The sequence below is a fragment of the Varanus komodoensis genome, unplaced genomic scaffold (genome assembly GCF_004798865.1).
Source record: "Varanus komodoensis strain SLA01 unplaced genomic scaffold, ASM479886v1 scaffold228, whole genome shotgun sequence".
Classification (NCBI taxonomy): domain Eukaryota; kingdom Metazoa; phylum Chordata; class Lepidosauria; order Squamata; family Varanidae; genus Varanus; species Varanus komodoensis.
In genome coordinates, this window is record NW_025335624.1 from 93922 (window position 1) to 105407 (window position 11486).

Genomic DNA, 11486 nt, shown 5'->3' on the forward strand with positions numbered 1-11486 from the left:
ATATAGGGGAGACACAGAAGTGACTTAGGAATACATAAATGAATGAATAGTGGGAAGTTGTTTAATCTCATTAATGTTTTGACCATTCATCTGGTGAGACACAGTAGTGAGAACGTCTTATTCATGTGCAACTTGCTTGGGGCCTTAGAAGAAGCCTCCAGTCCAAAACAGGGACCCAGGATGCACTATAGGTACCTACTTGCTTTCTATTTTGAAGGTGGATGAACTCTTCCTTAGATGGAATGTGTGTGCCCACACACACACACACACACACACTGATGTCTAACTGGACTTTTTATCTCAAATTATTTTTACCCCCAGTGGAAAATGAGAATCATCACCAAAAGACAGTTTTCACCCAGACATGCTTCCTCTCTAAATTTTTCTTGCAGCTCGAGATTGCAATGGCAGTCTCATCCATGGAACATTAATTCTACTGCTGCCTTCTAGGAAGAAAAGGAGCAATATGCCCACAAGCATTAGAAAGGCTGCCACTGAGAGGAGGAGCAGGATCTGTTCACAAAGCTTGTATTTTCCTTTGAAAGGCAGAGCAAAAGCAAATCAGAGAAAGCGATTTTCCAGGGATGACCTGGGGCAGGAGAAAATATGAGATGTCTCCACAAATGAGGGCACTCAGAAGGCAGGCATGAAACATCATGTTGTTACTGACCAATCACGCCTTCATGAAGGAGACACAGAAAAGTCATATGGTTGGTGATACACAAAGTATTGGGAAGACAGGACTCCACTGATGACATAGTCTCCTGGATGGTAGTAATTTGATGCCCCCTTTTGAATTACAAATGGACCTCTGGGGCATTTCTTCATCTGCATGGCGCAGGCTTCATGAGGCAGCAACAAGAGAAGCAGCAGAACCTGGGATCTCATTCTTGGGTCTGCTGCAAGTCAACACCTCCCTGGTGACTGCTCTTCTCATTTGCACAACCAGCTGGTCAGACAGGACTATGGCAATCTAGTAACATGAAGGCTGCCCTGCCCTGATGTAGAAAAGCTTCTCAGCCAAAGAGGGTGCAGGAGGGTTTCTCCAGAGACAAGATCATCCCAGTGGAGTGCTTCAGATTTCAGCCCCAGATTGGGCAAGCACAGGAGTGATTTTAATGCATCACGTTTTTCATACATGGTGCAAGAGGTTTGTTGTTCACAAGTCTAATGTTCCATCTCAAAGGAAAACTCCTGAAAAATGCACCTTGGGCTTTGGCAAGAATCATGATCAGTAATAATACCACCCCTCCCATTTCATGGACTCTCAGTGGCCTGAGGTCCAGTTGCAGAGCCGGAGAAAAGCATGTTTACAAAAACTCACAGTGACAGCCCCAGCTGCTGAGAAGGGTCAGTGAGGTCAGCAAAGTGAACTTAGATTGACTTTCCTAGTGAAACATGGACTGAAGGGCCATGATTAGGAAAAACTTACGTGCCAATGATAGAGAGAAACAGCACCCCGTCACCTTCTGACTGCAAGTCCCATCATCCATACCTAGCAATGCACATGGGGAAGATGTCAGGAGTTGCCACCCATGGGCTCCTTGCATGTGCACACCAATCAGATTCACTTCCCAGGTCTGTCAAATGCGCTGCTTCTCCTCATTGTACCTTGGATCTTGGGTAGACCAGTATTTACAACAATGCAAGCATAAATGCTGGTGGATGCTGCAATTCACTTCTCCCTCTATCACTCCCTTCCCCAGCCATGTTCCCCCAGGTGCCTTGGGGCACAACCTCCATGGTTTCCAATAGATGGGCTGCTGGACTTCTGAATGATACAGTCAAACCTACCTGGAGAGAACACGCTGGAGAAGGTGGCCTGGCACCAGACTGGCAGGAAGCTCGTCAACACTGTGGACCAAAAAGCCACCTAGCTGTAGGGACTAGGCTCACTTCTTGCCAATTCCTACATTCTAAGGAGGCAACCTCTGACCCTGAGTCTTAACTGGAAGACCAGATGGGAAGTTCATGCTTTGTTCAGTTACAAACTTCAGCAAAGTGGGAGCAAACTGGTGAGAAACCTCCTTTAGCCCCTTTGGTCCCACTGATTTGCTGTTCCTGACATCTGCTCTGCCTTGAAACCTTTGCAGAAATAGCATAAGGACTATTTGTCAAGCTCGAAGCCCCAAGAGTGCCAGTCGAACAAGGCATGCTGTGGCCAGGACTGGCTTTGTGATACAAAGTGAGCAATAGAAAAGTCATTCGTAAGAAACATCTGTCACATTAATTTCTCCTGTGAGGAGGACCTGTGGAGAGGCGAGGCAAACTATTTATGTGCTAGATTATTCAGCTGTCTGGCTTATGGTTGGATTGAGTTTTACCCACTCCAGGAGTTCATTCCAAGCCAACTAGCAGTTAACTCAACCCTCAGGGAGGTTTAGAGGCTTGCCTTTGTTGTTGATGATGCCTCCTTCATTCTTACACAGAGTTGAAGAGAAAACCAGTGTATCTTGTAGCTTGAAGAGAAGTGCTCCTAGGTAAGAGAGAGCAAGAAGGAACCAGGCCAAGGATGAGATTCTGAGCTGTATCTTGAAAGGGTTGTCCATAGATGAGGTAAGTCAGGAGGGAAAACAATTCCCAACCTGGGTGTCAGGCTTCCTGCCTTGCACCCTGACCCAGCAGTCAGAGAACCCATATGAGGCAAGCAATTCAAGCCCAGCAGGTCCAGGTGCACACCCCACGGCAAGAATTTGTGGCTGCCAAGTGCTACTGTGACTCCTATGACACACCATGTCCTCGTGCCCCCATTACCAGAAAACTTCTTAGGGAGGCACAAGGAACTGTTGGGTTTTATCAGTCCATGTTGGTTTGTATTTCTGAGGGGTGCTGATGTGTACCCAATGGACTAGAGCCTGGTGGATTTAATGAGGCGCTTGCTGGTGGACCCTGCCTTGACCTGGCCATTGCTTTTATGAGAGGTGGACCACCCTTCAATGGGGAATGTAGATGCCATTCTGAGGTCCCTTATGGAAATGTTTGGTGATGCCAGTCATAAGCATAGGGAACAGGAGGCCCTTCAGTCTTTAAAGCTGGGTTGGAGCTCCTTGGCAGATTGCTGAGGGAGAAAGAGAACGCCAATGTCCCAGTTTGAAGGCCACCGTACTGAGTCAGCTCCTCCCAGCACATCACCTCCTCCACCGCCCAGCCAATGTACAGCTCATGGCATTGCTTAACTACAGCTGAAAAGCCGTGATAGCAAGACCTATTGTGGCAAAAAGGGCCACTATGCCAACACTTGCCCCACAAAGGGTTCAACAGCAGAAAACATGGTGGTCTTAGGGGGAACCCCACTTGGGTCATCTCAGCCCACTCCCAGCTCATTTTTCCAGTCAATGGTGGCTCCTGGGGGGAGACATTCTGCTTGATTCTGGAGCTTCCTCCAATTTCATGGGATTGGAGTTTGCCAAGAAATTCCATCTTTCTGTGCAGACCAAGGAAGAACCTGTCCTAGACAAGGGCCTAGATGGCTCGTTTCTAGCTTCAAGCCCTGTTTCTCTGGAAACAAACCCAATAGACATGCTGGTCACACTGAATCATCTGGAATGGGTTTCCTTCAACCTCATCCATACTCCTAATTTCCCTGTGGTCCTACGATCTTATGGTTGACCTTGCATGATCTTATCATTTCTTTGGTACAGGGGAATAGCCAATTCCACTCAAAGGACTGCCAGGAACTATGCTTCTAGGGACCCATCACAGCAGTGATGAGAATCTGGCTTGAACCACCCCCCCCCCCCGGTCACAGAGCCTCATCACATCCCCCCTAGTAGAAGTTGTGGAACAGCCCCAGACAGCCAGGCTTCTATTCCTCTCCCAAAATGTAGCCAATGTTTCTGAGAAGAAAGGGCCAAAATTCCACCTCCTCATTGATCCTATGATTGCCAAAAAGGTTGTCATCCAGGAACAGAAGACTCATTAAGGCATGCCTATGTTCTATCAGCACTCAAATGCCAGGTTCTCCAGGAATATCTAGAAGATAACCTGGCCTGGTGAGTTGTCCATCATCCCCAGGTGGGACATCTTTCTTTTGTGTGGAAAGAAAGTTGGTAGCCTAAGCCCCTGCATTGATTGCTGTTGGTAAAAAAGAGTGACGGTAAAGATTTGGTGAAGAGAGACGGTGAAGTTGCAAAGGGAGTTTAACGAAGAACACGGATGTGCAAGCTATGCAAGACTGACAACAAAGCAGGCTACACTCCAGCATTACCAGCATCACAGCAGACGTTACACCCTTGTACCCTCGCTTGCTTGCTTTAGCATGATAAATGTGCAAATGTGTTTTCCCCTATTGTCCCCCTATTGTTCCCCTAATTGTTCGCTGTTATTCAAGCATAGTTGTAAAAGGGTATAAAAACTGCTGCCTTCTTTCTGATCGACACCACACTCCAATGAGTGCTTGGTCCCTGCAGGTAAATAAACTTCTCTCGAAAATTCCAACCAGTCTCTGGTCTCATCCGTAAAATTGTGGCATACAACATGCAGGAAGGAAACAAGACTTGGATCTGTTCCATAATTCTTTCATCTCTATCAGAAGAGGTGATTCTTATCCAGATTGTGGTAGGGCTAGAATTCTGCTTCTGCTTCATCTCTTGCCCTGGCTTGCTTTTCTCATGAGATGTTCCTTTGTATTCAGGTCAGGCCTGAGGAGAATGATGTAGCACTTGGGAAGAAAGATGCAGCCCAGCAGGCCAGCACTGGAGGCCAGGATGGAGAAGACCTGCACGGCCACCATGTACTTCCCCTTGGTGCTCAGGTAGGATGGCACAAAGGACACCCAGATGCTACAGAAGACCAGCATGCTGAATGTGATCAGCTTGGCTTCGTTGAAGGCTGTAGGCAGCTTTCTAGCCAGGAAAGCCACTATGAAGCAGATGGAAGCCAGAAAGCCCATGTACCCCAGGGCTGTGTAAAACAAGGCCACAGGTCCTTCGTTGCATTGCAGGAGGATTTGTCCAGGTGGGGAGTGCATGTTAACATCTGGGAAGGGTGGAGAGATGCCCAGCCAGATGGAGCAGATGACGACCTGCACACTGGAACATGAAACAACAATCAAGTATGCTAGGCTCTTCCCCAGCCACATTCTCACCTTGCTCCCTGGCTTGGTGGCCAGGAAGGCCAGCACCACAGTGACTGTCTTGGCCAACACAGTAGAGCTGGCAACTGAGAAGATGATGCTGAAGGCTGTTTGTCGGAAGAGGCAAGTCATGTTTTGTGGTGGCCCAATGAATAAGAAGGAGATCAGGAAGGAAAGCAGGAGGGAGACCAGCAGAATATAGGAAAGGTCTCGGTTGTTGGCTTTGATTACTGGCGTTTCCAGATATTTAATGAAAATTGCTAACACAAAACAAGAAGTTAAAGTGAAGAACAGGGCAAAGGTAGCCAGGACAGTTCCCAGAGGTTCTTCATAGGACAGGAAGGTTACGATCTTGGGGACACATCGATCTCTCTCCGTGTTTGGATGCTGATCTTCTGGACACTTGGTGCAATGCTCTGCATCTGAAAATAGGGAAAGGGATTTCAGCATCGCTAACAGCAATGTGACAAATCTGTATTTCATTTTGATCAAACATAGTTTGGGACATCAATATTTCATAGAATGCCTCTCCCTGTGTATCTACACATTCACTACTATCATCTGAATAAAGGGAGAATGATTTCAGTATTACTAGCAGCAATGTTATATCCCCAACCATCTGTGTCTTACTTAATTTTGATTCAACATGGTTTGGGATGTCAATACTTCATGGAATGCCTACGCATATGCTACAATAATCTTGTGGGGCTTCTTCTCGGTGTCGCCATCAAAGGAGTCTTGGATGGTAGCTGTTGGGAGGCACGGCCTTCTTTATGACAGCTCCACAGTTGTGAAATTATCTTTGCCCTTGCAGGGACCAACTTTTTCATCCTTCCCACACTAGGTTAAGATGGTCCTCTGAGCACAGGGGACAAAGGATATTTAAGGTAACACAATGCCTTGATGAGTCATACATGCCTTGGGTTTTTAAATAGTCCAGCTTAATGCAAAAGGGCTAGCATCATCCCTATCTTCGAAAAAGGGAAACAAGTTGATCTTGTGAACTATACACGTGTTAGTCTTCCATTAATCCATGGACAAATTATGGAGAATATTATTAAAAAATAAGACTGCAAGGGTCTTGAAGATAAAGCATTGATTAATAGAAACTGACTCAATGACCTCCCAAATGGACAGAGGGAATAGTGTGCACAAAATCTACCAATACTAGCAAAGTTTTCAACATAGTGACCACTGACACTATGATAAACAAATTAGTAAATACTGAACTAGATAAAAAACTATAGGTGGATCCAAAATTGGCTGTTAAATTGGGCAGAAACAGTGTTCATCAATGGAACCTTCTCAAATTTGATGGAGGTAACTAGTTCGGTGTCACAGGGTTTAGTCCTGGGCTCAGTGCTCTTCAACAACTTTAGAAATGATTTAAATACAGAAGTACAAGAAAAGATAATGAAATTTGCAGATGAGAGAAACATGGGTGGAATACTTAACACCATAGAAGACAGAAAGAGGATCAAGGTTCATAAACTTTAATGCTGGGCTGAGGGCAGTAGAATGAGATTCAATAAAGACAAGAGCCAAGTACTCCAACTTGGAAAAAGAAACCAAATGCATTGATGCAAGATGGGGAATATGTGGCTCAACATAACTGAAAAAGACCTTGGAGTAATTGTGCACAAGTAGAAGCCAAAATTGCGATGCTGTTGCCAAAAGGGCAAATACTATTTTCGGGTGCATTAAAAGAAGTATTGCTTCCAAATCACAAGTAGTACTTCCTCTGTTCTCCTCACTAGTCAGACCTCATCTGGAATACTATGTCCAGTTTGGAGCACAAAGATTTAAAAAAGATGAAGAAAAATTACAGCAGGCCCAGAGGAGGGCAATGACAATGTTCCAGGACATTCCAGGCAAGACTGGAGAACTACCATAAGTACAGGCAGGGTTTTGAAGAGGCAAAAGAACTAGGGATCAAATTGCCAGCATACCCTGGATCATGGAGAAAGCTAGGGAGTTCCAGAAAAAAATCTACTTCTGCTTCATCGACTATGCTAAAGCCTTTGATTGTGTAGATCTCAACAAATTGTGGCAAGTTCTTAAAGAGATGAGTGTTCCAGACCATCTTATGTGTCTCTTGAGAAACCTGTATGCAGGTCAAGAAACAACATTGAGAACTGGACATGGAGCAGCAGATAGCAAAAGAAAGGTATTAAAAGAAAAACAAATATTTAAGGTAATGGATTGGATGGAGAAAACAGATAAGGAAAGGATAATGGCATTATTATGGAAATAAAATGAAATCTGGTTTAATGTAAAACAGAACAATGGATTTAAGAATGGATAAAGAGAAGTGCTACATGTAAAGACCAGAACAAATGTGAAGAGACGGTGTTGTATAGGGACTCAAGGTAGTACTCTAACAAGGGAGATCATACCTGAGATTTACGAGAAATTATTAGACAGAGAGGATACAAGAGTATATGGTCTCCTTAAAATCTCATGAGAAATGGACTTAGGAATGGTTATAGACAAGGAAGAATGGGGAAAATACAGGATAACACTGGTAAAATTATTGTATATGGATAGCTAATATTCTAATTTATGTCGGAGGGATACTCAAAAATTGGGGTTTTCTCTATGTGTTGGGCTTGTGAAAACATTTAGACATCTCAGAGAATGGTTGTGTAAAGAGATTGGTAATGCAAAAATTAAAACATTACTGAAAATAGTGCTACCATTAATATTTTTTGAAAATACATGGAAATAGAACACTAAAGGATTAATAACAAATTTGGTAATAGCAACCAAATGAATAATAGCAAAGAACTGGAAGGGAAAAAAGCAACTTCAGTTAATTTAATGGTTTAAAGTAATATGGAACAGAGCTGCTAATGCTAAGTTAATGTGCAGGAACAGGATGAAAAAGGATTGATAAAGGAGAATGAATTTAATACATTATGGAATATGTATTAATAAAAGGTAATGGCATTAAACTTTTGGTTGGTTCAATGGAATTTTGGATGGAAGGGGTATTCCTGAAGAGCAGAAATTAGTAGAAGCAGAGAACAAGAACAAAATGAAGGAAGAAATATTATATAGCCATGGTCCCACTGGGGTGGTGCAATAATTATTTTTATATATGGTTATTTTAGAAACATAGAAACAGAGCGAATCAGAAGGGACCTCCTGGACCATCTAGTCTGGCCCCCGGTTCCAGCCAGCTCCACTCATGACATGCCCACCATGTGCATGTCCAGCCTATCTTTGAACACCCTCAGCGATGGGGCCTCAACCATGTCCCGTGGAATACCATTCCATACCCACGGGGTCCTAAATTTCAGGAAGTGCTTCCTGGCATCTAAATGGAACCTTGACTCCCTAAGCTTTGCTCCATTGGAGCGTGTCCTGCCTTCCTCTGCAAGGGAGAACAGGTCTCTACCCACCTCCGTGTGACATCCCCTTACATACCTGTATGTTGCCAACTTATACCCTCTGAGTCTCCTCTACTCCAGGCTGAAGAGACCCACTTCCCTCAGTCTTGCCTCATACAGCATCCCTTGCAAACCAGCCACCAACCTTGTGGCCCTACGCTGCACTGACTCTAACCTGGCTATAACCTTTCTGTATTGAGGGGCCCAAAACTGAGCATGATACTCCAGTTGCGGGTGCACCAGAGTCATATAGAGTGTAGCAATACCTCTCTCGATCTAGAAGCCACACTTCTGGCTATGCAACCAAGGGTGGTGTTCACCCTCTGGCCACCACATCACACTGCTGATTTATGTTTAGCCTGCAGTCAACCAGCACCATGAGATCCCTTTCACAAGTGCTGCTCTCCAGCCACTTGTCACCTAACCTGTACTTATGACACCTATTCCTATGCCCCAAGTGCAAGACCTTGCACTTATCCACATTGAACGCCATCCTGTTGTCTTCTGCCCACCTCTATAGTCTGTACAGATCCTTTTGGGTATGGAGTACCTGCTCCTCAGTTGTGGCCACTGCTCCAGTTTTAGTGTTGTCTGCGAATTTGATCAGCAGACTGTTCACCCCTTCCTCCATGTCATTGATGAAAAGATTAAACAGGATTGGCCCCAGGACAGAGCCCTGGGGGACTCCGCTTGGCACTGGCCACCATCCTGATGATTCCTCTCTAATGGTTACCCTCTGCTTTTGGTCAGTCAACCATGCCCTAATCCATCGGACAGTGCTTTGGTGTATCCCAAAACCCCTCAGTTTCTCCATCAGGATATCATGGGGCACTTTGTCAAAGGCCTTGCTGAAATCCAGGTAAACAACATCCACTGCATCCCCTCCACCTAGCCATCTTGAAACCTTGTCGTAGAATTCCACAAGGTTTGTCTAGCAGGACCTGTTTGGGCAGAAGCCATGTTGTGTGGCTGCCAGCCTCGCTTCCCTATCTAGCATCACTAGATTTCTCTCTGTTATGAGCCTTTCCATCGTTTTTCCTACAATGGACGTAAGGTTAACTGGTCTGTAATTCCCTGTGTCTCTTCTACTACCCTTTTTGTATCTTGTGTTGTTTTTTTCCTTATATTTTATGATGTATTTTATATTTGTATTGTTCTGTAGTAGCTACTTAGGAATAAAGTTTAATTTAAAAAAGAAAGTCTTAACATTTAGTTTATAGCAAGATGGCCTATAGGTGGGATATGCTGTACACTGTCCAGAAAGCTTTGGATGGTACAGAACTTAAATACCTTTAAGGTACGGATGCACTCAAGGTCAGGAAAAAGCAAGGTTTACTCAGGGAGGGAGAGGAGCTATTGTGTCCTGGGATGGGACCCCATTAATGCTGGGAAGGGTCCATTGTTAGCCTCATCAAGAAAGAGATTTTCCAGTGGCTGGGCCAGGTAGGCTGTCCTGAAACATGGCAGAGCTGCTCCCCATCCTAGCAAAAAAGCAATGGTCGGATCAATGCATTGATGGGTGGTTTCTTTCTTAGGATTGTCACAAGTCTGCTAAGCCAGACACGGGAGCATCTCCCTGGCTCTTCCAGCAGTCCTGTGAGGTATTCTCACAGAGTGGTAACAAGTTTTCTAAGTGGTAAGTGGGACAAAAACCGATACACCCCATCTTTGATCCAGGATTTGAACTCAAGCTTCTCAGGTCAGCCCAATGCTCTTCTGACATTGCCACTCTGGCTAGGTCCAGAGAACATCTGCAACTTTTCAAATGAGCAGCAACAGCCTGCCTACCTTTCCTCCGCCACCTTTTTACTGCTTGTTGTTTTGCAAAAAAGCATATCCAGGCATAGCAAAATAAAGCGGGAATGATTTCAACAAACTCAAATGATTAACCTACTCCCCGAGTGAACTCCGTTCCTCTGAGGGCACCCACCTTCTTGGGTGGAGATGGTCCCTTCTGCACATGGAGCACAGAGAAAACAGCATGGTGGTGCTCCTTCCTGAACCTTCTTGGCATAGCCAGGGCGACAGCGCTCAGAGCACCTTGACTGAGGTACACTCTGCAACACAGTGAAGTGCATCAAGAAAGTGTGTTTATATACATATTTATTTTATTTATTTATTTAAATTATACTGTCCCTTCTCAGACATCCCAGGACAGTTTACAACAGAAAAATAAAAAAAGATGAAAATAGAAATAAAATGGATGTGGATGTGTTTATGGAGGTGAAACACACATTTAGCAGTCATGGAATGAGAGAGGAGTCCTCTTATGGACCAGGCACAGGCTAAAGATCAGGAAGAAGAGAGTAGGGATGAATGATCACTGATCCCAAGGGAGGGAAGGAACTTGTGGTGTCCTGCAGCATTTTGTAGTAAGAGCAACGATTTCCAACCTATACATAAATGATCCGGGAACAGAGGTAAGCAGTAAGCAATAAAGTGACTGTGTTTGCTGATGATACCAAGGTATTTACAGCAGGTAAACCCAGTGGTACATCAAGACAAATTAGCATATCAATTAATACAAGCAGCAGAAACCTTCCTGAGGATGGAGCCAGCCCCTTTTAGAGGGGACAGTAGGAGAGGGAATTTTGTTCAGAATCCACTTCTACCACAGGTATGGACAGTGCACACAGTTCTGAGAGCCTTCCTGAAGAATGGTCTATTCACACTGATGTACACACAGATACATATGCACATTCCTATTCCTATGCACAAGAATGAATATCAAGAATCACCAATTAGCCAGAAGATACTTCTTAACAATTGTATGACTTGCTAGGCTAGCTCAGTAAAGGACTGCATTGTAGAAGCATTTCACCTTAACCTGCAGGAAAGGGAAGCAGGGAAAGGCATGCTTGTGACAGTTGTTTTTACAATGTAATCCTGTGCATGCTGCTTAACAGCAAAACATTCACTACACTCAATGGAGAACTGTGTTAATTGGGAGTTTCATATGTATTATTCCACATATGATAACAGTTTGACATATGATTACCAAAGTTATGGCACACTATTGA

The 11486-nt window shown here is 44.5% G+C and overlaps 1 protein-coding gene across 1 annotated transcript; it reads right to left on the reverse strand.

The window, feature by feature from the left end:
- Positions 1-4582: 4582 nt before the first annotated feature.
- LOC123024230 (vomeronasal type-2 receptor 26-like) lies at positions 4583-10736 on the reverse strand. Its single transcript, XM_044431652.1, has 2 exons — positions 10397-10736; positions 4583-5496 (listed from the first exon to the last, which is right to left on the reverse strand). Exons 1-2 carry the CDS (start codon positions 10542-10544, stop codon positions 4583-4585), a joined length of 1062 nt encoding a protein of 353 aa, XP_044287587.1. The 5' UTR covers positions 10545-10736.
- Positions 10737-11486: the final 750 nt, after the last annotated feature.